General features: G+C 46.2%; 1 protein-coding gene across 9 annotated transcripts in view; it reads left to right on the plus strand.

Annotated features, from left to right (window-relative positions):
* sytl5 (synaptotagmin-like 5) overlaps positions 1–27374 on the plus strand; it is a 322939-nt gene that overhangs the window by 207293 nt on the left and 88272 nt on the right. For all 9 annotated transcript variants that reach the window (XM_070893405.1, XM_070893414.1, XM_070893411.1 and 6 more), the window contains exon 3: positions 24358–24573. In XM_070893405.1, coding sequence (XP_070749506.1) covers positions 24358–24573 — 216 coding nt within the window. The remainder of the gene's footprint in view (positions 1–24357; positions 24574–27374) is intronic.

Below are 27374 nucleotides of genomic sequence, written 5' to 3' on the forward strand. Positions count from 1 at the left end.
CCCATAAAGGACTGTTTGTCTACAACAGGTGTCCTTTTGGAATTCATTCTGCTGCAGCCATATTTCAGAGGAATATGGAGAGTCTACTGAAGTCTGTTCCTAGAACTGTCGAGTTTCAAGATGACATTCTGGTCACAGGTCGCAACACTGCTGAACATCTGAACAATCTTGAAGTCCTAAAGCGTCTGGACAAAGTGGGACTCAGGCTGAAACGTTCGAAGTGTGTCTTCATGGCACCTGAAGTTGAATTCCTGGGGAGGAAGATTGCTGCTGATGGCATCAGGCCTACTGATTCGAAAACCAAGGCCATCAAAAATGCACCCAGACCACAGAATGTGACGGAGCTGTGTTCATTCTTTGGGCTACTCAACTACTTCAGTAATTTCTTACCCAGACTGGGCACTTTATTAGAGCCACTGCACAGGCTACTCAGAAAAGGCAACAACTGGATCTGGAGTGTGTCTCAAGATAGAGCCTTTGAGAAAGCTAAGAATCTGCTCTGTTCAAACAAGTTGTTTGTTCATTATGATCCGTGTAAGCGTCTTTTATTGTCCTGTGATGCTTCATCATATGGGGTTGGCTGTGTACTCCAACAAGCAAATGAATCTGGTAAGCTACAACCTGTTGCATATGCTTTGAGAAGTTTGTCGAAAGTGGAAAGAGCTTACAGCATGGTAGAAAAAGAAGCTTTGGCCTGTGTGTATGTGGTCAAAAAGATGCATCAGTTCCTGTTTGGTCTTCATTTTGAACTCGAAACGGATCACAAGCCACTCATTTCATTGTTTTTGGAAAACAAAGGTATTAATACCAATGCATCATCCCGTATTCAGAGGTGGGCGTTGACATTATCTGCCTATGATTGTTATTCGTCATAGACCTGGTACTGAGAATTGTGCCGATGCACTGAGTTGTCTGCCTTTGCCCACAACTGTTATGGAGATACCTCAACCTGCAGATCTACTGTTAGTCATGGATGTTTTTGAGAGTGAAGGAACTCCTGTCATTGCTCAACAAGTCAGGATCTGGACCAGTCATGACCCTATTTTATCGGTTGTGAAACGTTGTGTCCTCAGTGGTGATTGGTCTAAAATACCGATGGAAATGTATGATGAGACCAAACCATACAACCGTCGCAAAGATGAGCTGTCCATTCAGTCAGATTGTCATCAGGCCTAAGAAAGGTAGAGAAAAATTTGTACATGAACTACATAGCACTCATGACGGTATTGTCATGATGAAAGCCATTGCTAGGTTTCATGTATGGTGGCCTGGAATTGACTCTGATCTGGAATCATGGGTGCATCAGTGCAATATTTGCATGCAGCTAAGTAAAGTACCAGCGGTATCTCCGCTGAATCTTTGGTCGTGGCCATCTAAACCACGGTCGAGGATCCACATCGATTTTGCGGGCCCTTTCCTTGGGAAAGATGTTTTTTGTTGTGGTGGCTAGAGTGTATCATTATGTCATCCAGTACATCTACAGCTACTATTGAGAGCCTTTGTGTCATGTTTGCTACTCATGGTTTGCCTGACATTGTTGTGAGCGACAATGGATCTTGCTTCACAAGTCTCGAGTTTCAGGAGTTGATGAAACTCAATGATATTAGACATGTGAGGTCAGCTCCATTCAAACCTGCTTCTAATGGTCAAGCAGAGCATGCTGTTCAAACAATCAAGCAAAGCAGGAAACGTGCAACTCGGGGTTCATTGCAGACTCGTTTGTTACGTATATTGCTTAGTTACATGACAAGATCTCATAAGCTTACTGGGGTTTCCGCCGGTTGAACTACTGATGAAGAAAAATCTCAAGACCAAGCTCTCTCTTGTTCATCCTGATTTGAATGATCGTGTTGAAAACAGACATCAAAGTCAGCAATGCAATCATGATCGTGCTGCTGTGTCACGTGACATCTCTTGTCAATGATCCGGTTCACATACTGAACTATAGTCAAGGTCCAATGTGGATCGCCGGTACTGTTACAGCCAAGGAGGGTAACAGTGTTTATTGTCATGCTCAAGAATGGGCAAACATGCAGGAAACATGTTGATCAGGTTAAACTGCAGCACACGGATGAACTGGAACCATTTGAGGACGATACAGTCAGTGACCAACCAACCGATGTTCATTCATCAGAGAACTCGGAGAAATTTAGAATTCAACACAGGAAGAATAATGGCTTAATTAAGAGGGGGAAAATAGAGTATGACAGGAAGCTTGCAGGAAACATAAAAACTGACTGCAAGAGCTTCTATAAATATGTGAAGAGAAAGAGATTAGTGAAGACAAACGTAGGTCCCTTGCAGTCGGATTCAGAAATGGCAGACTAATTGAACAAATACTTCAGTTCTGTCTTCACAAAGGAAGACACAAATCACCTCCTGATTGTACTGGGGGACAGTAGGTCTAGTGAGAAGGAGGAACTGAAGGATATCCTTATTAGGCGGGAAATTTTGTTGGGGAAGTTGATGGGATTGAAGGCCGATAAATCCCCGGGGCCTGATAGTTTGCATCCCAGAGTACTTAAGGAGGTGGCCCTAGAAATAGTGGATGCATTGGTGATCATTTTCCAACAGTCTATCGACTCTGAATCAGTCCCTATGGACTGGAGGGTAGCTAATGTAACACCACTTTTTAAAAAGGGAGGGAGAAAGAAAACAGGTAATTATAGACCGGTTAGCCTGACATCAGTAGTGGGGAAAATGTTGGAATCAATCATTGAGGATGAAATAGCAGCGCATTTGGAAAGCAGTGACCGGATTGGACCAAGTCAGCATGGATTTATAAAAGGGAAATCATGCTTGACGAATCTTCTGGAATTTTTTGAGGATGTAATTAGCAGAGTGGACAAGGGAGAACCAGTGGATGTGGTGTATTTGGACTTTCAAAAGGCTTTTGACAAGGTCCCGCACAAGAGATTGGTGTGCAAAATCAAAGCGTATGGTATTGGGGGTAATGTATTGACGTGGATAGAGAACTCGTTGGCAGACAGGAAGCAGAGAGTCGGGATAAAGGAGTCCTTTTCAGAATGGCAGGCAGTGACTAGTGGAGTGCCTCAGGGCTCAGTGCTGGGACCCCAGCTCTTTACAATGTACATTAACGATTTAGATGAAGGAATTGACTGCAATATCTCCACTTTGCGGATGACACTAAACTGGGTGGCGGTGTGAGCTGTGAGGAGGACGCTAAGAGGCTGCAGGGTGACTTGGACAGGTTAGGTGAGTGGGCAAATGCATGGCAGATGCAGTATTATGTGGATAAATGTGAGGTTATCCATTTTGGGGGCAAAAACGTGAAGGCTGAATATTATCTGGATGCCGGCAGATTCGGAAAAGGGGAGGTGCAACGAGACCTGGGTGTCATGGTTCATAAGAACATAAGAACATAAGAATTAGGAACAGGAGTAGGCCATCTAGCCCCTCGAGCCTGCTCCGCCATTCAACAAGATCATGGCTGATCTGGTCGTGGACTCAGCTCCACTTACCCGCCCTCTCCCCGTAACCCTTATTGGTTAAAAATCTATCTATCTTTGACTTGAATACATTCAATGAGCTAGCCTCAACTGCTTCCTTGGGCAGAGAATTCCACAGATTCACAACCCTCTGGGAGAAGAAATTCTTTCTCAACTCAGTTTTAAATTGGCTCCTCCGTATTTTGAGGCTGTGCCCCCTAGTTCTAGTCTCCCCCACCAATGGAAACAACCTCTCTGCCTCTATCTTGTCTATCCCTTTCATGATTTTAAATGTTTCTATAAGATCACCCCTCATCCTTCTGAACTCCAAGGAGTAAAGACCCAGTCTACTCAATCTATCATCATAAGTTAACCCCCTCATTTCTCGAATCAGCCTAGTGAATCATCTCTGTACCCCTTCCAAAGCTAGTATATCCTTCCTTAAGTAAGGTGACCAAAACTGCACGCAGTACTCCAGGTGCGGCCTTACCAATACCTTATACAGTTGCAGCAACACCTCCCTGCTTTTGTACTCCATCCCTTTCGCAATGAAGGCCAACATTCCATTTGCCTTCCTGATTACCTGCTGCACCTGCAAACTAACCTTTTGGGATTCATGCACAAGGACCCCCAGGTCCCTCTGCACCACAGCATGTTGTAATTTCTCCCCATTCAAATAATATTTCCTTTTACTGTTTTTTTTTTTCCCAAGGTGGATGACCTCACACTTTCCGACATTGTATTCCATCTGCCAAACCTTAGCCCATTCGCTTAACCTATCCAAATCTCCTTGTAGCCTCTCTGAGTCCTCTACACAACCCGCTTTCCCACTAATCTTAGTGTCATCTGCAAATTTTGTTACACTACACTCTGTCCCCTCCTCTAGGTCATCTATGTATATTGTAAACAATTGTGGTCCCAGCACTGATCCCTGTGGCACACCACTAACCACTGATTTCCAACCGGAAAAGGACCCATTTATCCCGACTCTCTGCTTTCTGTTCGCCAGCCAATTCCCTATCCATGCTAATACATTTCCTCTGACTCCGCGTACCTTTATCTTCTGCAGTAACCTTTTGTGTGGCACCTTATCGAATGCCTTTTGGAAATCTAAATACACCACATCCATCGGTACACCTCTATCCACCATGCTCATTATATCCTCAAAGAATTCCAGTAAGTTAGTTAAACATGATTTCCCTTTCATGAATCCATGCTGCGTCTGCTTGATTGCACTATTCCTATCCAGATGTCCCGCTATTTCTTCCTTAATGATAGTTTCAAGCATTTTCCCCACTACAGATGTTAAACTAACTGGCCTATAGTTACCTGCCTTTTGCCTGCCCCCTTTTTTAAACAGAGGCGTTACATTAGCTGCTCTCCAATCTGCTGGTACCTCCCCAGATTCCAGAGAATTTTGGTAGATTATAACAAATGCATCTGCTATAACTTCCGCCATCTCTTTTAATATCCTGGGATGCATTTCATCAGGACCAGGGGACTTGTCTACCTTCAATCCCATTAGTCTGTCCAGCACTACCTCCCTAGTGATAGTGATCGTCTCAAGGTCCTCCCTTCCCACATTCCTATGACCAGCAATTTTTGGCATGGTTTTTGTGTCTTCCACTGTGAAGACGGAAGCAAAATAATTGTTTAAGGTCTCAGCCATTTCCACATTTCCCATTATTAAATCCCCCTTTTCATCTTCTAAGGGACCAACATTTACTTTAGTCACTCTTTTCCGTTTTATATATCTGTAAAAGCTTTTACTATCTGTTTTTATGTTTTGTGCAAGTTTACCTTCGTAATCTGTCTTCCCTTTCTTTATTGCATTTTTAGTCATTCTTTGCTGTTGCTTAAAATCTTCCCAATCCTCTAGTTTCCCACTAACCTTGGCCACCTTATACGCATTGGTCTTTGATTTGATACTTTCCTTTATTTCCTTGGTTATCCACGGCTGGTTATCTCTTCTCTTGCCACCCTTCTTTTTCACTGGAATATATTTTTGTTGCGCATTATGAAAGAGCTCCTTAAAAGTCCTCCACTGTTCCTCAATTGTGTCACCGTTTAGTCCTTGTTTCCAGTCTACTTTAGCCAACTCTGCCCTCATCCCACTGTAGTCCCCTTTGTTTAAGCATAGTACTCTCGTTTCTGACACAACTTCCTCATCCTCAATCTGTATTACAAATTCAACCATATTGTGATCACTCATTCCGAGAGGATCTTTTACGAGGAGATCGTTTATTTTTCCTGTCTCGTTACACAGGACCAGATCCAAAATGGCTTGCTCCCTTGTAGGCTCTGTTACATACTGTTCTAAGAAACAATCCCGTATGTATTCTATGAATTCCTCCTCCAGGCTACCCCCTGCGATTTGATTTGACCAATCGATATGTAGGTTAAAATCCCCCATAACTACTGCCGTTCCTTTTTCACATGCCTCCATTATTCCCTTGATTATTGCCCGCCCCACCATCAATCATCAATCACTGAAAGTTGGCATGCAGGTACAGCAGGCGGTTAAGAAGGCAAATGGTATGTTGGCCTTCACAGCTAGGGGATTTGAGTATAGGAGCAGGGATATACAGGGCCTCAGTGAGGCCTACCTGGAATATTGTGTACAGTTTTGGTCTCCTAATCTGAGGAAGGACGTTCTTGCTATTGAGGGAGTGCAGCGAAGGTTTACCAGACTGATTCCAGAGATGGCTGGACTGTCATATGAGGAGAGACTGGATCAACTGGGCCTTTATTCACTGGACTTTAGAAGGATGAGAGGGGATCTCATAGAAACGTATAAGATTCTGACGGGACAGGGCAGGTTAGATGCGGGAAGAATGTTCCCGATGTTGGGGAAGTCCAGAACCAGGGGACATAGTCTTAGGATAATGGGTAGGCCATTTAGGACTGAGATGAGGAGAAACTTCTTCACTCAGAGTTGTTAACCTGTGGAATTCCCTGCTGCAGAGAGTTGTTGATGCCAGTTCATTGGATATATTCAAGAGGGAGTTAGATATGGTCCTTACGGCTAAAGGGATCAAGGGGTATGGAGAGAAAGCAGGAAAGGGGTACTGAGGGAATGATCAGCCACGATCTAATTGAATGGCAGTGCAGGCTCAAAGGGCTGAATGGCCTACTCCTGCACCTATTTTCTATGTTTCTGTGTTTCTATGACTCTGCTGTCATTACTGAACCTGGACTTTCAGTCTCTGATGTGGTCATTGCCACTCCCATCAGATTGGTTACTCAACCTTCAGTCACAACTGACTCCGAACGCTCGTCCAGAACTAAAGTTGAACTGAGACGATCAACACGTTAGCAGAAAGTCCCAGACTCTCTTAATTTGTAAAGAGACTGCTAAGATTTTGAAAGGGGGATGTTGTTATGTATTAATGCTTGGGGTCACCAGACACCAGAGGGCGCCACTGTCGGAGGCCATTGGGCTGTATGTGAGTGTGTGCGGTCACTGGTATATAAGCGTGGGTATTATGTCACGCGGGTACTTTGGGCATGAATAAAATTAGATCAGGTTTACACCTGAGGCAGTTTACCGTAACAAGACTCTCGAGTCATTACAGTCAGGACCCTCATGGACAACTCCAACAGCGACAGGCCGGAATGCCGCACCGCCATAGTTGCCCGGGAACTTAGACGCTTTGATAGCAACATCGCTGCCCTAAGTGAGACCCAGCTCAAGGAACAAGGTGGAGGTTACACCACCTTCTGGAAAGCGAAACTAGAGAAAGAACGCCGCCTCCACGGAGTCGGCTTCGCCATCAAAAACGATCTGGTCGACCATCTCAAAGACTCCCCCTGCGGGGCTAACTAACACCTCATGACTCTTCGACTCACCCTATCCTGGAACCAGTGTGCCACAGTCATCAATGAGTACGCCCCGACACTTGATGCAACAGATGAGGCCAAAAAGGGCTTTTACTCCAATCTCGCAAATTCCCTGTCCTGCGTCCCCGCAGGCGACAAACTGACTTCAATGCCAGGGTCGGCAAGGACACAGAGCTCTGGGGAGGCATGATTGGCAGAGAGTGGGTAGGGAAAGCCAACTCCAGCAGTACCCTACTCCTGACAATGTCTAAAACATGAACTTGTCATCGCCAACACCTTGTTCCGCCAGAGGGACAAATACAAGGCATTGTGGCAAAATCCTCACTCCAAACACTGGCACCTGCTCAACTATGTCATTGTCCGAGCCAGGGATCGCCATGACAGACCACTGCCTAATCTGATCCATCATTGACATCAACATAGCCCCAAAGCGGAGGGGGCAACAGAAGCAGTGGGGCAAAAAAGTCAATGCCGGGGCACTTCAGGACCCAGGTAAGAGAGCCCTATACAGTCAATGCCTCACAGCTAACCTGGCGTGTCTTGATGACCCTGAGACGCAGAATGCCCACAGCGCTTGGTCTGCCCTCCAGGCCTCCATAACCAGTGCCTGCAAAGAGACGCTCAGTCACTCAACCAGGAAACACCAGGACTGATTTGATGAGAATGATCAGGAGATTCAAGAGCTAATGGATTGCAAGCCCAGGGTATTTCTGAGCCTTCAACAACAACCCAACTCTGGAGCACCAAAGCAGCATTACAGACGGTTCAAGGCTGAGGTCCAACAAAAAACCCGGGACCTAAACAACAGGTGGTGGATGGAGAAAGCACAGGAGATACAGCAACTGGCTGACAGCCATGATGTGCGAGGATTTTTCATTGCAGTCAAGGCCACCTATGGTCCAAAGGCCCCACCCCGCTGCTGGCCAAGAATGGGGAAACACTCATCAAGGACACCAAGGCAGTCAGGGCCCGCTGGAAGGAACACTTCAAAAATCTCCTCAATCGAGACTCTGCCTTTGGCTCGTGTGTTCTCTACTCCATTCCACAGCATACTACTCGCCACCACTGCACGAGGTAGAAAAAGCCATAAGACAGCTAAAAAACAAGAAGGCTACGGGAGCGGGAGGAATCCCTGCTGAGGCACTGAAGTATGGTGGACAGGCATATACATGGCATCATCTCTCTCATCTGGAGGGAGGAGAGCATGCTGGGAGATCTTTAGAGATGCAGTGATTGTGACTGCTACAGAGGAATCTCCCTGCTATCAGCTACTGGGAAAGTCGCTGCTCGAGTCCTCCTCAACCGTCTTCTCCCTGTGGCCGAGGAGCTCCTCCCGGAGTCGCAGTGCAGATTTCATCCCCTACGGGGAACAATGGATGAGATTTTTGCAGCGCGATAGCTGCAGGGAACAGCGCCAGCCCTTATACATGGCCTTCTTCGATCTTACAAAGGCCTTTGACACTGTCAACGGCAAGAGTCTATGGAGCATCCTCCTCCGTTTTGGATGCCCCCAAAAGTATGTCACCATCCTCCTCCTGCTCCACGTCGACATGCAGGCCTTGATCCTTACCAACGGATCCATCACAGACCCAATTCGCGTCCGGACAGGGGTCAAGCAAGGCTGTGTCATCGCCCCTACCCTCTTCTCAATCTTCCTCGCTGCCATGCTCCACTCCGCTGGAGTGGAACTAAACTACCGAATCAGTGGGAACTTGTTCAACCTTCGCCGTCTCCAGGCCAGATCCAAGACCACCCCAACCTCTGTCGTCGAGCTCCAGTACGCGGACGACGCCTGCGTCTGCGCACATACAGAGGCTGAACTCCAGGACATAGTCGATGTATTTACTGAGGCGTACGAAAGCATAGGCCTTACGTCAAACATCAGTAAGACAAAGGTCCTCCACCAGCCTGTCCTCGCCGCACAGCACTGCCTCCCAGTCATCAAGATTCTTGGCGCGGCTCTGGACAACGTGGACCACTTCCCTTATCTCGGGAGCCTCCTATCAACAAGAGCAGGTATTGACAATGAGATCCAACACTGCCTCCAGTGCACAAGGCACTCAAAACTGTCACCAAGCTCATGGTCCACAGGGCTGTAGTAATACCTGCCCTCCTGTATGGCTCAGAAACATGGACCATGTACAGTAGACACCTCAAGTCGCTGGAGAAATACCACCAACGATGTCTCCGCAAGATCCTACAAATCCCCTGAGAGGACAGACGCACAAACATTGGCATCCTTGACCAGGCCAACATCCCCAGCATTGAAGTACTGACCCCACTTGAGCAGCTCCGATGGGCAGGCCACATAGTTCGCATGCCTGACACGAGACTCCCAAAGCAAGCGCTCTACTCTGAATTCCTTCACAGCAAACGAGCCAAAGGCGGGCAGTGGAAACATTACAAGGACACCCTCAAAGACTCCCTGATAAAGTGCAACATTCCCACTGACACCTGGGAGTCCCTGGCCAAAGACCGCCCTAAGTGGAGGAAATGCATCCGGGAGCGCGCTGAGCACCTCGAGTCTCGTCGCCGAGAGCATGCAGAAATCAAGCGCAGGCTGCGGAATGAGCGTACGGCAAACCAGTCCCACCCACCCCTTCCCTCAACGACTATCTGTCACACCTGTGACAGAGACTGTGGTTCTCGTATTGGACTGTACAGCCACCTAAGAACTCATGTTAAGAGTGGAAGCAAGTCTACCTCGATTTCGAGGGACTGCCTATTGTAGTGTATGGAGAAAGAGTCAGACTGAACACTGTGAGCTCAAAGTGAAGTGTGACCTTAGTCTTTTATTGCAGGTCTCCAGAGTGTCTCCAACCTGTGAAGCCTCCTTAAATACTTGTGCTCCCAAGGGATTATGGGATCTCTTGGGACTCCAGGAGATGAGCCCTCTGGTGCTGTACAGAGTAAATACAAGTATACATGTATAACAACACTCTCCTTCCCCGCCTCCCCGCCCCCCACCCCCCCACCACCACCCACCCCCTGCCAAAGTCAATAGTGTAACTATTTACAATGTGAGTCGATCTGAGGCTCTTCTTGCCCTAATTGATTGTCTCGGTGTGAAAGCTGGTGTTGTTGAATCATTTGTTGGGCCCTTGCTGGGCTGCTGTGCAGCTGGCCTTGCTGGGCTGCTTGGTGTGTTGGGCCCTGCTGGGCTGCTGTGGATGATGGGTTCTGCTTCGTGGTCAACCGTGGTGCCGGTTGCCACTGGTGTGTATGTTGGGGGATTAAAAAAGGGTATGGTCCAAGGTGGGTTGTTGAGGATAGCCCGTGAATCTGAGTTTGATTTGGTCCAAATTTTTCCGGTGAATAAGTCCATTTGAAAGTTTGACCTGAACACACTGCTCCCCTCTTTGGCCACGACAGTGCTGGAAGCCACTTGGGACCTTGTCCATAATTTAATACAAATACAGGATCATTGATTTCAATCTCATGTGACACATTTGCGCTATCATGGTATACGCTTTGTTGAAGCCGCCTGCTCTCTACCTGTTCATGTAGATCGGGGTGAACTAACGAGAACCTTGTCTTAAGTGCTCTTTTCATGAGCAGTTCAGCAGGTGGGATTCCAGTGAGTGATTGGGGTCTCGTGCGGTAGCTAAGCAGGGCTCGGGATAGGCGAGTCTGCAGTGATCCTTCAGTTACTCTCTTCAAGCCTTGCTTGATGGTTTGCACTGCTCTCTCTGCCTGACCATTGGACGCTGGTTTAAACGGGGCAGATGTGACATGTTTGATCCCGTTACGGGCATGAATTCTTTGAACTCAGCACTGGTAAAACATGGTCCGTTGTCGCTCACCAGGACATCGGGTAGGCCATGTGTGGCAAACATGGCCCGCAGGTTTTCAGTAGTGGCAGCGGACGTGCTAGCCGACATTATCTCACATTCAATCCACTTGGAGTACGCATCTACAACCACAAGGAACATTTTACCCAAGAACAGGCCTGCATAGTCGACGTGTACCCTAGACCCCGGTTTGGAGGGCCAAGACCATAAACTTAGCGGTGTCTCCCTGGGTACATTGCTTAACTGCGAGCATGTATTACATCTGTGAACGCAAGACTCTAAGTCCGCATCGATACCGGGCCACCACACGTGGGATCTGCCTATCGCTTTCATCATTACGATGCCTGGGTGGGTACTGTGGAGGTCATTGATGAAGGTGCTTTTCCCCTTCTTGGGGACCACTACTCGATTGCCTCACAGAAGACAGTCTTCCTGTATAGACATTTCATTGTTGCGCTACTGGAATGGCTTTATCTCTTTCTGCATTTCCACTGGGACAATTGACCAGCTCCTGTGAAGCACATAGCTTTTGACTAGAGATAATAAGGGGTCCTGCCTTGACCAGGTTTTGATCTGCCGGGCAGTGACAGGTGATTGCTCACTCTCAAATGCTTCCATAACCATGGCTAGATCTGCGGGCTGCGCCATTTCCACTCCTGTGGTGGGCAATGGCAGCCTACTGAGAGCATCGGCGCAGTTTTCTGTGCCTGGCCCGTGGCGGATGGCATAGTTGTATGCGGACAACATGAGCACCCATCTCTGGATGCGGGCCGATGCATTGGTATTTATCCCTTTACTCTGAGAACAGGGATATAAGTGGCTTATGGTCAGTTTCCAATTCGAATTTTAGCCCAAACAGGTATTGATGCATTTTGTTTACTCCATAGACACACGTTAACGCTTCTTTCTCAATCATGCTGTCGGCACTCTCAGCCTTAGACAGACTCCTGGATGCATAAGCAACCGGTTGCAGTTTCCCGAAATCATTAGCTTGTTGCAATACACACCTGACGCCATATGACGACGCATCACATGCTAGTACCAAATGCTTACATGGATCATACAACACAAGCAATTTGTTTGAGCATAACAATTTTCTCGCTTTTACAAAGGCATTTTCTTGGCTTTTGCCCCAAACCCATTCTTCCCCTTTTCGTAGTAAGACATGTAGTGGTTCTAGCAAGGTGCTGAGACCTGGTAAGAAGTTTCCGAAGTAGTTCAGGAGTCCCAGAAACGATCACAGCTCCGTCACGTTCTGTGGCCTCAATGCGTTCTCGATTGCCTCAGTCTTCGCGTTGGTGGACCTGATGCCATCCGCCGCAATCCTTCTTCCCAGGAGCTCCACTTCAGGCGCCAGGAAAACGCACTTCGAGCATTTTAACCTGAGCCCCACGCGGTTGAGTCGACTAAGAACCTCCTCCAGGTTCTGCAGATGCTTGACTGTGTTCTGACCTGTGACCAAGATGTCGTCCTGGAAGACCATGGTGTGCGGGACCGACTTCAGTAAACTTTCCATGTTTCTCTGGAATATCGCCGCCGCCGATCAGATTCCAAACGGGCATCTGTTATAAACAAAAAGACCTTTGTGCGTGTTGATGCAGGTGAGGGCCATCAATGATTCCTCCAGTTCCTGCATCATGCAGGCTGAAGTCAGATCCAGCTTCGTGAACGTCTTTCCTCCCGCCAGCGTTGCAAAGAGGTCGTCGGCCTTTGGTAGTGGGTATTGGTCCTACAAGGAGAAACGATTGATAGTTACTTTGTAATTGCCACAGATTATGACGGTGCCGTCTCCCTTGAGGACTTGGACGATAGGACTGGCCCACTCGCTGAACTCAATCGGTGAGATGATGCCTCTCTTTGCAGCCGGTCTAGCTCGATCTCTACCCTTTCTCTCATCATGTACGGTACTGCTCTCGCCTTGTGACGGATGGGTCGCACCCCCGGAATGAAGTGGATCTGCACTTTTGCTCCTGATGCCTGGTTCGAACAGTGAAGAAAATTTGTTTAAGACCTGGGCACACGAAGTGTCACCAGCAGGCGATAACACTCAGACGTCGTCCCAGTTCCAGCGTATTTTTCACAGCCAGCTCTTGCCGAGCAGCGTGGGACCATCACCCGGTACCACCCAGAGTGGTAGCTTGTGCACCGCTCCATCGTAGGAGACCTTTATGGTAGCACTGCCGATTACAGGAATCGGTTCTTTCATGTAAGTTCTTAGTTTCGTGCGAACTGGAGTTAAGACTGGCCTTGAGGGCTTGTTGCACCACAACCTTTCGAAAGTCATTTTGCCCATGATGGACTGGCTCGCACCCGTGTCCAACTCCATTGACACTGGGAGTCCATTTAGTTCAACATTCAGCATTATCAGGGAACAATTCGTGGTGAATGTGTGCACCCCATGTACTTCTGCCTCCTCTATCAGAGGTTCTGTTTCATCGTGATCCTCCCTGGATCTGTCCTCCTCTGAAACGTGGTGGTTTGCAGGTTTAACAGGCTTAGCAGCTCGCCTGCACACTCGTTGCAGGTGTCTCATTGTTCCACAGCCCTTGCAACTGTATCCTTTGAATCGGCATGAATGGAAACGATGATCACCCCTGCAGCGCCAACAAGGTGTTCATGGCCTTATATTCATCATCCTTGATGGTGGACTCTGAGACATCTGCGGACGTGTAGCTGCAGGTTGTGTGACCTGCCTTGTACGTTACGATTCGAAAACAACATCACTTTGTTCACAGTACTTGTAGCAGCACTCGTGTGCTGAGAGATTTGCTTAGTATTGTCACTGGTGGGCTATCGCTATGGCCTTGCTCAAGGCTGGGGTCTCTACAGTCAAAAGTTTGCGAAGTATGGTTTCCTGGCCAATGCCACGTACGAAAAAGTCTCTGAGCATGTGCTCCAAATGTCCTTCAAGTTTGCAATGTCCTGCAAAGGTGTCTTAGTTCAGCGAAATAACTCACCACTTCCTGGCCTTCAGACCTTTTGTAGGTGTAGAACCGGTACCTCGCCATCAGAACGCTTTCCTTCGGGTTCAAATGCTCTTGCACCAGTGTGCACAAATCGTCGTACGATTTCTCCGTGGGTTTTGCTGGAGTGAGCAGATTCTTCATGAGGCCATACGTTGGTGCCCCACAGACGATGAAGAGGATCGCCCTTCATTTGGCAGCGCTCTCTTCCCCATCTAGCTCATTGGCCACAAAGTATTGGTCGAGTCGCTCCACAAAAGTTTCCCAATCATCTCCCTCTGAAAATTTCTCCAGGATGCCCACTGTTCTCTGCATCTTTGGGTTCGCTATCTGTATCTCGTCGCCAGTTGTTGTGTATGGAGAAAGAGTCAGACTGAACACCTGTGAGCTCAAATTGAAGTGTGACTTTAGTCTTTTGCTGCAGGTCTCCAGAGTGCCTCTCCAACCTGTAAAGCCTCCTTAAATACCTGTGCTCCCAAGGAATTATGGGATCCCTTGGGACTCCAGGGGATGAGCCCTCTGGTGGCTGTACAAAGTAAATACAAGAATACATATATAACACCTATGATGATGAATAATGGACTCTAGCATTTTCCCAATGACAGATGTTAGGTTAACTGGTCTACAGTATCCTGCTTTCTGTCTCCCATCTTTCTTTAATAGGGTTGTTACATTTACAGTTTTCCAATCTACTGGTACCTCTCCAGAATCCAGGGAATTTTGGTAGATTACAACCAATGCATCTACAATCTCTGCAGCCACTTCTTTTAAGAGCCTAGGATGCAGGCCATCAGGTCCAGGGGACTTGTCCACCTTTTGTCCTATTAGTTTGTCTAGTACTTTTATCTAGTGATAGTGATTGTTTTAAGTCCCCACCCCCACACCTCCACAACCTCCCTATAGCCCCTTAATGATTATTATTGGGATGCTTTTAATGTCTTCTACCATGAAGACTGATACAAAATATTTGCTCATAGTCTCTGCCATTTCCCTGTTTCTCATTATTAACTCCCCAGTTTCGTCCTTTAAGGGACCAATATTTACTTTAGCTACTCTCTTCCTTTTTATAAACCTGTAGAAGCTCTTACTGTCTGTTTTTATATTTATAGTTTACTCTCATAGTCTCTCCTCTCTCTCTCTCCTTTTTTTTAATTGTCCTTTGTTGGTTCCAATTATGTTCCAATCCTCTGGCCTTCCACTAATCTTCACAACATTGTATGCCTTTGTTTTCAATTTAATATCATCCTTAACTTCCTTAGTTAGCCACGGGTGGTTCATTCTTCTCTTAGTCTTTCTTTCTCACTGGAATATATCTTTGCTGAGAGTTATGAAATATCTCCTTAAATGTCTGCCACTGCTTTTTTACCGTCTTACCCTTTAATCTATTTTCCCAGTTCACTTTAACCAACTCTGTCTTCATACCTTTGTAATTGCCTTTATTTAAGTTCAGGACACTAGATTGAGACCCAAGTTTCTCATCCTCAAACTGAATTTGAAATTCTAACATGCTATGATCACTCTTCCCCAGAGGATCCTTTTACCATGAGATAATTAATTAATCTTATCTCATTACACATTAAGGAAGGAGCTGGTTAATACTGCTGAATGGACTTTTTCTGTGCTGTAAATTCTATGGCTCAAAAATTGCGGTCTGCGGCCTTGGTCCGGAGTACGCTGCAGACCTGCGAAAAGAATACGCACCTACCTGATGGGGGTACTCCTTTGTAAACTTGCTCTTTGACGCTGCATCCTGATGTCAGCGTAATGGTCCAAGGCTCATCCTGTGCGGAAACGTATCTGGGATCACATGGGCCTGCTCCTCCAATCCGGACACAGAATTAGATTTTACATCCTTTCAGAAGGGAATCCCGTAATCAGATCTAATTACAATTACTTTACAAGATTGGAATTTAATTCCTAATTAGCTTCATTGCACCAACTTCACTACATCTTAGGTTGGTTAGTAAAAATTTTATTTTGCTGATAATTATCGACACCATTAAAACTCCAGTCTTTGCAGAAACAAGAAAATCTAATTTGATACAGTTAAATCATCCAATTTCTGATATGAAAATGGTTAAAACATGCCTGAGGAATCCCCTTACGGTTATGCAAATTGTATATTCAAGATGCAGATCAATAGATTTTTAGATATTAAGGGAATCAAGGTGTATGGAGATAGCACAGGAAAGTGGAGTTGAGGTAGAAGATCAGCAATGATCTCACTGAATGGTGGAGCAAGCTCGAGGGGCCAAATGGCCCACTTCTGCTCCTATTTCATATGTTCTTATGCAAACAGGCCTTGTCAACCATAACATTTTTGTATGCAATTGCTGAAAAGTTGGTGGGCAAACAGCCCAAATCTACACCAGAAATTGGTTTTTCGTCATTCATGTGGATGATCTGTTAACCCGTACGTTGACTGATCGCAAGTTTGGAATTTAGCACATATCTCTGATTGCGGCAGAATAATATTAAATCCTGTGTTTTGGCAGGCAGGCAAGGTGTAATTTGGAGCAATATCTTTGTTGGTTAGAAACCTGCAAGGAGAAAAGCAAGTTGTTACTTTTAATTTTTTTTTAGAAAAGAGTTCTGAAAGCAAAATGTTTGCAAGATGTGCCAATAGAAAGGTTCAAAGGGTATATTTTGGTTAGATCTAGTGAATCTAGTTAATGGAGCTTTGACTGTTTGTTGTTCTGGGTCTGATCACTGCACACTGTAATATAACCAAAATGATGAATACAAAAGGGAAGAGAGATTTGGCACTGCAATATCACTGAGTCCCCAGGAAATTAGTGTTTATTTTGTCTGGCACAGTACAGTGCAATTGCAGATTAAATTAATTGTATCTTGCCGTGAATAATTCACATATTAGTCACTTTTTTTGTCACTCGTGTACTTTGGGAGCAGTCAGCGGTAATGAAAACACTAATTTGCCAGCAAATAAATATTTGAGCCTATTATTGTTGTTAAATGGTTATTTCCAAGTGTTTCATGTATTTTAATTTAAATCACACATCCCCTCAGTAATTTAAAAACTTCCAAATGACTAATATTAAAGTTCAACATTACCTTATTGTGAGGATTATGGCAGAGAGTAGTATACACATTCAACAATGATCATATTGCGACTATTATTTATATCGGCCAAATTCATTCTAAGTGAACTAAGTACGAGAGGCCTTTACAACTTCAGAAATGCCTCACTTGAAGATTTTACCGCAAGAGCAAATCATATGTTGCACATATTGCCTGTGAGGTAGAGTTATTTTATTAGTGGCCGTTATTTACTAAATTGTGCAACTCGCTCATGACATGCTTGACCTTTTCTATCAGAACAGTGCTATTTTTAGCAAAGCTGTGGAAGCCAGTTGAAGGCACATACTTGTATTGGCAAAGAGAAAACTCCAGCCGAGCATCTTATATATTCAATTACCTGCTCTTTATTTCTTGTTACTGTTATAAAATTTAACATTGTTACACAACTATAAGTAATTTAGCAGCGCAGAGGCCCACGCCTAATCTGCATAGGAGTTTGGGCCTCTGCTAAATTGGTTGGGGCCTTATTTTAGGCGGCCCTGGAGCTGTCTGAAATGATCGCAGGCCTCATTTCGATATTGCAATGAGGCTCCTTCATTCATTTCAGACCTGGACTCCTAAATTCATTTGTCCCAGTCGGAGTTTGCAATGCACAAGCTCCGATGGCACTTCCAGGACTGGAGCAGCCTAACTAACTAACAGTTCTTAAAGGGACCGCTGGAGGCTGTTAGAAATAGCCATGTTAAGGCTATCTCTAGTCACTTTAATAATCCAGATCGATTGTAAACCAATCTGATGGGTATATTGTGAGTTAATCAGATTTAAGATGGAATATAACACATTAGTTATACACCAAAAACGTACGACTGTGACAAGTAGCTGCTACTCAATCCGATCAGACAAATGGATGGTGCACGTGAACAGTTCTCTGGCTTGCGGCTTCTCTTTCTCTCGTCTAGCACCTCATTCGGTAAAGCATGGGATCGCGCTGAATGTTCGACCAGCCCAACTCCTGATTCTTACCTCCACCATTTGCAGGGATGGGCCTTCGGTGTTACTTTTATTGTGTTTTTAGGGGTGGGCCTGGAATGGGATATTGACAACACCTTTTGGCCTATAGAGGTTCTCCTAATAACTCAATACCTTAATGGGGCTTCAAGTTCTTTGTCCAAACTTGCCGATGAAGATCCACCCTGAAGGAGGGGTCTTCACAACCACTACGCATCTTTTCTTGTTTATAGTTTTGAAGGCCAATCCATCCACCTGGCCCCTCTTATCTCAACTGTCCTGTTCCCTCAAAGCTATAGGGCCCGAACTTGGTCAATGCTAAGGCCCGCCTAAGTGCCGCCCAAAGGACCGCCAAGAGACCTGGCGGTGTTTTGGCAGCAAGATTCCTCCAAAAGATCTGCTAACACTGCCTGGCGGCAAAAAAATGACTTGCGCCATGAACCTGGGCGAAAGTTCCCAATCTCGGCGGCAAATGCAATCCTCGCCAAAGTGCCACCGAGGATTGAGTCGGGCCCAGGTTGGGGGGTGTAGGGCCAACACACACACACACACACACACACACACACACACACACACACACACACACACACACACACACACACACACATTTGCATAGTTTAAAAAAAGCACTAGAAAACATTCAGGGGACCCCATCCAGATGAATCGCTGCAAAAAAATAAATAAATAAAAGAAGTTTACTAACCTTTTTTTGCAGGTCTTCATACTTACTGTTGTGGTTAGACCTACCTCCACGCAGCGGTCCTTCCCCCTGCTGCCGTCAACTCCCGCCTGGAGGAATCTGCCAGTTCGGCAGGCAGGAGGTTGCTTACGCGCCTTGCGCACTAGCGGCCGTCAACAGGCGGTTCCCAGCGGTCCTCCCCTCCCACCGGTGGGAGGCCTAGTGGAAACTGGCACCGAGGGGAGACCGCCCAAAAATCTCGGTGGCAACGGGCGATAAGGCCACCAAGTTCAGGCCCATAGTCTCTTATCTCATCCTGTCTTGTCCTCCCTGGTCCAGCATGTCTCAGGTACAACCTTGGGCCATTAATCAGAGACCCATAGTCAGAACTGTCTCACTACAGCTGGTCGTCATGGATACTCAAACTCCCATTCCTTCTATTCTATACTAATTAACTTTTAATTATCTTCGCAAGCAGTTCTGTTAAACAAACTGCAAATTCTACCTTAGCATTATAATTGGTTATTAGCAATAATGGAAGAAACATTAGCTTGGGCCTTTGTTGGCCAAATTAAAGACCAAGCCAAAAGGTTGTGTATTCTCTAATCTAACTCATTAAAAACACTGTCTTAATGCAAGTCTTCCTAGGAAAGCGAAACTTGAGCATTCTCAGGTAAAACATAATATTAACCCTTTACTTGTCGAGCAGAAACATACAATCATTTAAACACAGTATTATTTTTAGGTCACCCTAATTTCAAACAAGGCCATTCAAAATGGCCAAATATATGGACATTTTTTAGTATTTTCTGGAGTCGAAAGGAGCAGCAGTGCTTCTCCTGGCTCCACAAAACAAGTGTAGCCCGTTATCACCCATCCAATTCCCCCCACCCCCCCTTTATTTTCAGATTTACCACTGGGCCTCTGTAAGGGGCGACATTTGTAAGGCTGTGACAAGTGAGCTGCGTCGAGGCACCTAATTGGCAGTCGCAACTTGCTTGACTTATTCTGTTCTGGTGAGCCATTGCTGTGCACCACCAGATTAGCGATGGGTTTGCGGCACTAAGAAATTTAGACCCCAAAGAGTTTCAGACCAATAGTCCGTGATATTGCATCTTAGACGCTAAGAGATAGTCATGAAGCTCTACCAGCAGTTTCTCTTTAAAGTGACAACCAATAATGTTTTGCTGCAAGGGTAGAGATATTCCATTGTGTCTGAATAATATTTTTGTTGAGTAACATATGCTTCTTTAAACACATGTGCGTTCCTAAGATAAAGATTCGTTTTGCCTGTCTGCTCCTAGTTGATTGGATGACAATCTCTTCTATAAGCTGTAAGGATCCTTCTACATGAAATGACTTTGGCACAACTGACCACTATTCAGCATTAAATTGGTAATCTGATTTCAAGGCCGAAGGAATGGAAAAAAATCTCAAGCTGTTAGAGGGGGTGGGAGTGCTTTTCTGAATTGTGATCAGGGCACATCGTACGGCTGAATAAGAAGTTTTTTTCTTCACCTGGCTATAGAAACATAGAAAATAGGTGCAGGAGTAGGCCATTCGGCCCTTCTAGCCTGCACCGCCATTCAATGAGTTCATGGCTGAACATGAAACTTCAGTACCCCCTTCCTGCTTTCTCGCCATAACCCTTGATCCCCCGAGTAGTAAGGACTTCATCTAACTCCCTTTTGAATATATTTAGTGAATTGGCCTCAACTACTTTCTGTGGTAGAGAATTCCACAGGTTCACCACTCTCTGGGTGAAGAAGTTCCTCCGCATCTCGGTCCTAAATGGCTTACCCCTTATCCTTAGACTGTGACCCCTGGTTCTGGACTTCCCCAACATTGGGAACATTCTTCCTGCATCTAACCTGTCTAAACCCTTCAGAATTTTAAACGTTTCCATGAGGTCCCCTCTCATTCTTCTGAACTCCAGTGAATACAAGCCCAGTTGATCCAGTCTTTCTTGATAGGTCAGTCCCGCCATCCCGGGAATCAGTCTGGTGAATCTTCGCTGCACTCCCTCAATAGCAAGAACGTCCTTCCTCAAGTTAGGAGACCAAAACTGTACACAATACTCCAGGTGTGGCCTCACCAAGGCCCTGTACAACTGTAGCAACACCTCCCTGCCCCTGTATTCAAATCCCCTCGCTATGAAGGCCAACATGCCATTTGCTTTCTTAACCGCCTGCTGTACCTGCATGCTAACCTTCAATGACTGATGTACCATGACACCCAGGTCTCGTTGCACCTTCCCTTTTCCTAATCTGTCACCATTCAGATAATAGTCTGTCTCTCTGTTTTTACCACCAAAGTGGATAACCTCACATTTATTCACATTATACTTCATCTGCCATGCATTTGCCCACTCACCTAACCTATCCAAGTCACTCTGCAGCCTAATACCATCATCCTCGCAGCTCACACTGCCACCCAACTTAGTGTCATCTGCAAATTTGGAGATACTGCATTTAATCCCCTCGTCTAAATCATTCATGTACAATGTAAACAGCTGGGGCCCCAGCACAGAACCTTGCGGCACCCCACTAGTCACTGCCTGCCATTCTGAAAAGTACCCATTTACTCCTACTCTTTGCTTCCTGTCTGACAACAGTTCTCAATCCACGTCAGCACACTACCCCCAATCCCATGTGCTTTAACTTTGCACATTAATCTCTTGTGTGGGACCTTGTCGAAAGCCTTCTGAAAGTCCAAATATACCACATCAACTGGTTCTCCTTTGTCCACTTTACTGGAAACATCCTCAAAAAATTCCAGAAGATTTGTCAAGCATGATTTCCCTTTCACAAATCCATGGTGACTTGGACCTATCATGTCACCATTTTCCAGATGCACTGCTATGACATCCTTAATAATTGATTCCATCATTTTACCCACTACTGAGGTCAGGCTGACCGGTCTATAATTCCCTGTTTTCTCTCTACCTCCTTTTTTAAAAAGTGGGGTTACATTGGCTACCCTCCACTCCATAGGAACTGATCCAGAGTCAATGGAATGTTGGAAAATGACTGTCAATGCATCCGCTATTTCCAAGGCCACCTCCTTAAGTACTCTGGGATGCAGTCCATCAGGCCCTAGGGATTTATCGGCCTTCAATCCCATCAATTTCCCCAACACAATTTCCCGACTAATAAAGATTTCCCTCAGTTCCCACTCCTTACTAGACCCTCTGACCCCTTTTATATCCGGAAGGTTGTTTGTATCCTCCTTAGTGAATACCGAACCAAAGTACTTGTTCAATTGGTCTGCCATTTCTTTGTTCCCTGTTATGACTTCCCCTGATTCTGACTGCAGGGGACCTACGTTTGTCTTTGCTAACCTTTTTCTCTTTACATACCTATAGAAACTTTTGCAATCCGCCTTAATGTTCCCTGCAAGCTTCTTCTCGTACTCCATTTTCCCTGCCCTAATCAAACCCTTTGTCCTCCTCTGCTGAGTTCTAAATTTCTCCCAGTCCCCAGGTTCGCTGCTATTTCTGGCCAATTTGTATGCCACTTCCTTGGCTTTAATACTATCCCTGATTTCCCTAGATAGCCACGGTTGAGCTACCTTCCCTTTTTTATTTTTATGCCAGACAGGAATGTACAATTGTTGTAGTTCATCCATGCGGTCTCTAAATGTCTGCCATTGCCCATCCACAGTCAACCCCCTAAGTATCATTCGCCAATCTATCCTAGCCAATTCACGCCTCATACCTTCAAAGTTACCCTCCTTTAAGTTCTGGACCATAGTCTCTGAATTTACTGTTTCATTCTCCATCCTAATGCAGAATTCCACCATATTATGGTCACTCTTCCCCAAGGGGCCTCGCACAATGAGATTGCTAATTAATCCTCTCTCATTACACAACACCCAGTCTAAGATGGCCTCCTCCCTAGTTGGTTCCTCAACATATTGGTCGAGAAAACCATCCCTTATGCACTCCAGGAAATCCTCCTCTACCGTATTGCTTCCAGTTTGGCTAGCCCAATCTATGTGCATATTAAAGTCACCGATTATAACTGCTACACATTTATTGCATGCACCCCTAATTTCCTGTTTGATGCCCTCCCCAACATCCCTATTACTGTTTGGAGGTCTGTACACAACTCCTACTAACGTTTTTTGCCCTTTGGTGTTCTGCAGCTCTACCCATCTCGATTCCACATCATCCAAGCTAATGTCTTTCCTAACTATTGCATTAATCTCCTCTTTAACCAGCAATGCTACCCCACCTCCTTTTCCTTTTATTCTATCCTTCCTGAATGTTGAATACCCCTGAATGTTGAGTTCCCAGCCCTGATCATCCTGGAGCCACGTCTCCATAATCCCAATCACATCATATTTGTTAACATCTATTTGCACAATTAATTCATCCATCTTATTGCGGATACTCCTTGCATTAAGACACAAAGCCTTCAGGCTTGTTTTTTTAACACCCTTTGTCCTTTTAGAATTTTGCTGTACAGTGGCCCTTTTTGTTCTTTGCCTTGGGTTTCTCTGCCCTCCACTTTTCCTCATCTCCTTTCTATCTTTTGATTTTGCCTCCTTTTTGTTTTCCTCTGTCTCCCTGCATTGGTTCCCATCCCCCTGCCATATTAGTTTAAATCCTCCCCAACAGCACTAGCAAACACTCCCCCTAGGACATTGGTTCCGGTCCTGCCCAGGAGCAGACCGTCCGGTTTATACTGGTCCCACCTCCCCCAGAACCGGTCCCAATGCCCCAGGAATTTGAATCCCTCCCTGCTGCACCACTGCTCAAGCCACGTATTCATCTGCGCTATCCTGCGATTCCTACTCTGACTATCACGTGGCACTGGTAGCAATCCCGAGATTACTACCTTTGAGGTCCTACTTTTTAATTTAGCTCCTAGCTCCTTAAATTCATTTCGTAGGACCTCATCCCTTTTTTTTACCTATGTCGTTGGTACCAATGTGCACCACGACAACTGGCTGTTCTCCCTCCCATTTCAGAATGTCCTGCACCTGAGCTGGAAGCATTTGCTGGTGACTCTCGAAGGGATGATTTCCTTTGTTTTACGTAACAAAATATTGAACCAATCTATAAATAACACATGTATGATACTTATTTTAGAACTGATGTACAGCAACACTTTTTCCGAACAATACTTTAGTTTAATAAGAACATGCCAATTAATAAAGTGTGCTGCCCTCCTCTTGTCTGGTCATCCTTGAAAGCAGTTTAGATTATCTGATCAACCTTATTTGAACACCGACGGTGTTGTCGCTGGTATTAAAATATCACCAATCAGAAAATTTAGGCTAGTGGTGAGATTGGGCAGCTTCTAAGCAGCAATATGTTGGCAATAAAAACAGAAAATGCTGGAAATACTCAGCAGATCAGGCAGCATGTGTGGAACTGATGAAAGGTCATCGATCTGAAAGGTTAGCTCTGTTTCTCGCTCCACAGATGCTGTCTGACCTGCTGAGTATTTTCAGCATTTTCTGTTTTTATTTCAGATTTTAAGCATCCACAGTATTCTGCTTTTGTAATGTCAATAATGGCTGTTGATAAATCCATGGTTTACTTTTGCAAGTTACTGAGATAAGATTCTGATTTATTACAGGAAGTTAAAGAATGAGCTAATCAAAATTCGTGGTGCCGGTGGTAATCGAAGAAACCAGCAAATTAGTGACAGAGTCTGTAAACGATGCCAGAAGACGCTTGGACTAATTTTCTTCCGAGGGGACCTGTGCCAGGCTTGCAATGACCGCGTGTGCACAGAATGTCGCGTTATAGTCAATGACGGGAGCTGGAAATGCACTGCGTGTGCTAAAATTGCGTATGTATTTGATTTTAAAGCAGATATTAACCAACAAAATATTCCTAACAACTCTCATTCTAACTCTTTAATAGTCAGAACATTTTGTGATGCAGGGTTAATCATAGCTAAAGTAATCACAGTCATAGTGAAGCATTGCTGCTCTAGTCACATGTTCCTATTGTCAACCCCCACGTTATGAAAGTACAATTCCCTCGTATGTGTAATCTTAAAAATGACACTCTCATCTATGTACTTTATCTGGTAATTAACTACAGAACTACCAAAGCTTCTCAGAGATGCTATAAAAAGGCACTGTTATCGTGAAATATTTTTTTGATAAGCTTTTTTATTTGGTAAGGGAGAAACACCAAGAAGCACATGTTTATTTCATCTTGATGCCATCGATACAATTTATGGTTGCTTGCATCATTGCAGCAAATGTTGATAAACAAATGACAAATGAAAAACCACTTGCAGAACACATTTTCATGAAGATGGTGCCCATTAAAAAATATTATAAAATGACTGATACAATTTATCTCCAGTCAGATGGGATATTAAGCTGAAATTTTACAGCTCTGCTTCTTTCTGCATCAACATAATTTGTTTAATATGCTCCAATTTCATTGAAGCCAAAATAAATAGACCTGTATGGATCACTAATCAGGCATCGGTTTGCAGTCTGACAGAGGCTTGGAGTTCGAGTTTTTCAATGTCATTTTAATACTTTTAAATGTGGTGAATGCATGCACTGCAATTAAACATAACTGTGCTATGTTTGACATTCATTGTTTTGCATCTTCAAAATATAGGAAGAAATACGATACTCTCAGATTTGAAATTGAGTAAAAATTGCACCATGATTTACTAGTGATTAAATGCTTAAACATTCATCTGAATGTTATAGTTTTATATTGGTTATTAATTATTCTCCATTTAAATATTTATTTATAATTGAGATTTTTTTGTAAAGTGTGTGATTATAACATCACTTTGCCATGGGTCTTTTTAAACAGAGTGATTATTTGCATTAGTTTGTTGAGTGTTCTGTGCCTGCGCGCCTTGTACTCTGCCCCCGACGCCTATGCATGTGCTTCACCGACCCCTGGACTCCGCCCCCATCCTCCTGCACATGCGCAGACTCCTCGAACCCGACACCGGTAGTTGGGCTGTGCCACGTGTCTAGCTATGGATTATGGACGTGCTTCTTTGCACTATAAAATGCTCTGATTGGCTCTCCATTATCACATGACCTGATTGCTGATTGGCCTCCTTGGAGGATAAGACGCACCCAGCAGTTTCCCTGGATTGAGTAATTGAACCACCCAGCCCAAGTTCTGAATGACTTTGCAAAGTGTAATTCGAGTCATTCTGACTGCCGTCTCCAGACAGGATCGAGCACAGCCATCCCAGCCCAAGTTCATGCCACCCCAGCCAAAGTTCTTACCCCATCCTAGCCAAATTCATGCCCCCAGCTCGCCCAAGTTCCTGACCTCACCCCTCTCCCACCACCCCCACCATCCTGCTGCACCGTAGATGGGGCTTTGTCTGTGGCTCACAGATTTATTGGGTATGAAGTGAATAGTGACACGCACTGAGCTTTCTGAAAAATCGGGTGTGGGTGTATAGAGGGTGGAGTTGGAAGAATGTGATCAGTCTTCCCTGAGTTCCCTCCCTCCCCTCCGATCCCCTCTCCCATGTCCCTTCTCTTCCCCCAGTGTGTGTGTGTGTGTGTGTGTGTGTGTGTCTCTTTCTCTCCTCTCTCCTCTCTCCTCTCTCTCGTCTCCTCTCTCCGCCTCTCTCTCTCTTCCCCTCCCTCCCCCCCCGTCTCTCTTTCCCCCCCCCGTCTCTCTTTCCCCCCCCCGTCTCTCTTTCCCCCCCGTCTCTCTTTCCCCCCCCCGTCTCTCTTTCCCCCCCCCCGTCTCTCTTTCCCCCCCCCGTCTCTCTTTCCCCCCCCCCATCTCTTTCTCCCCCCCATCTCTCTCTTCCCCCCCCCCATCTCTCTCTTCCCCCCCCCGTCTCTCTTTCCCCCCCCACGTCTCTCTTTCCCCCCCCCGTCTCTCTTTCCCCCCCCCGTCTCTCTTTTCCCCCCCCCGTCTCTCTTTCCCCCCCCCCGTCTCTCTTTCCCCCCCCCGTCTCTCTTTCCCCCCCCCCGTCTCTCTTTCCCCCCCCCCGTCTCTCTTTCCCCCCCCCCGTCTCTCTTTCCCCCCCCCGTCTCTCTTTCCCCCCCGTCTCTCTTTCCCCCCCGTCTCTCTTTACCCCCCCGTCTCTCTTCCCCCCCCGTCTCTCTTCCCCCCCCCGTCTCTCTTCCCCCCCCCGTCTCTCTTTCCCCCCCCCGTCTCTCTTCCCCCCCCCCCGTCTCTCTTTCCCCCCCCCCGTCTCTCTTTTTCCCCCCCCCCCATCTCTCGTTCCCCCCCCCCGTCTCTCTTTCCCCCCCCCCGTCTCTCTTTCCCCCCCCCCCGTCTCTCTTTCCCCCCCCCCGTCTCTCTTTCCCCCCCCCGTCTCTCTTTCCCCACCCCGTCTCTCTTTCCCCCCCCCGTCTCTCTTTCCCCCCCCCCCCGTCTCTCTTTCCCCCCCCCCGTCTCTCTTTCCCCCCCCCCGTCTCTCTTTCCCCCCCCCCCCGTCTCTCTTTCCCCCCCCCCCGTCTCTCTTTCCCCCCCCCCCGTCCATCTTTCCCCCCCCCCGTCTCTCGTTCCCCCCCCAGTCTCTCGTTCCCCCCCCAGTCTCTCGTTCCCCCCCCAGTCTCTCGTTCCCCCCCCAGTCTCTCGTTCCCCCCCCAGTCTCTCGTTCCCCCCCCAGTCTCTCGTTCCCCCCCCCAG

The sequence above is a fragment of the Pristiophorus japonicus genome, chromosome 11 (assembly GCF_044704955.1).
Source record: "Pristiophorus japonicus isolate sPriJap1 chromosome 11, sPriJap1.hap1, whole genome shotgun sequence".
Lineage (NCBI taxonomy): Eukaryota > Metazoa > Chordata > Chondrichthyes > Pristiophoridae > Pristiophorus > Pristiophorus japonicus.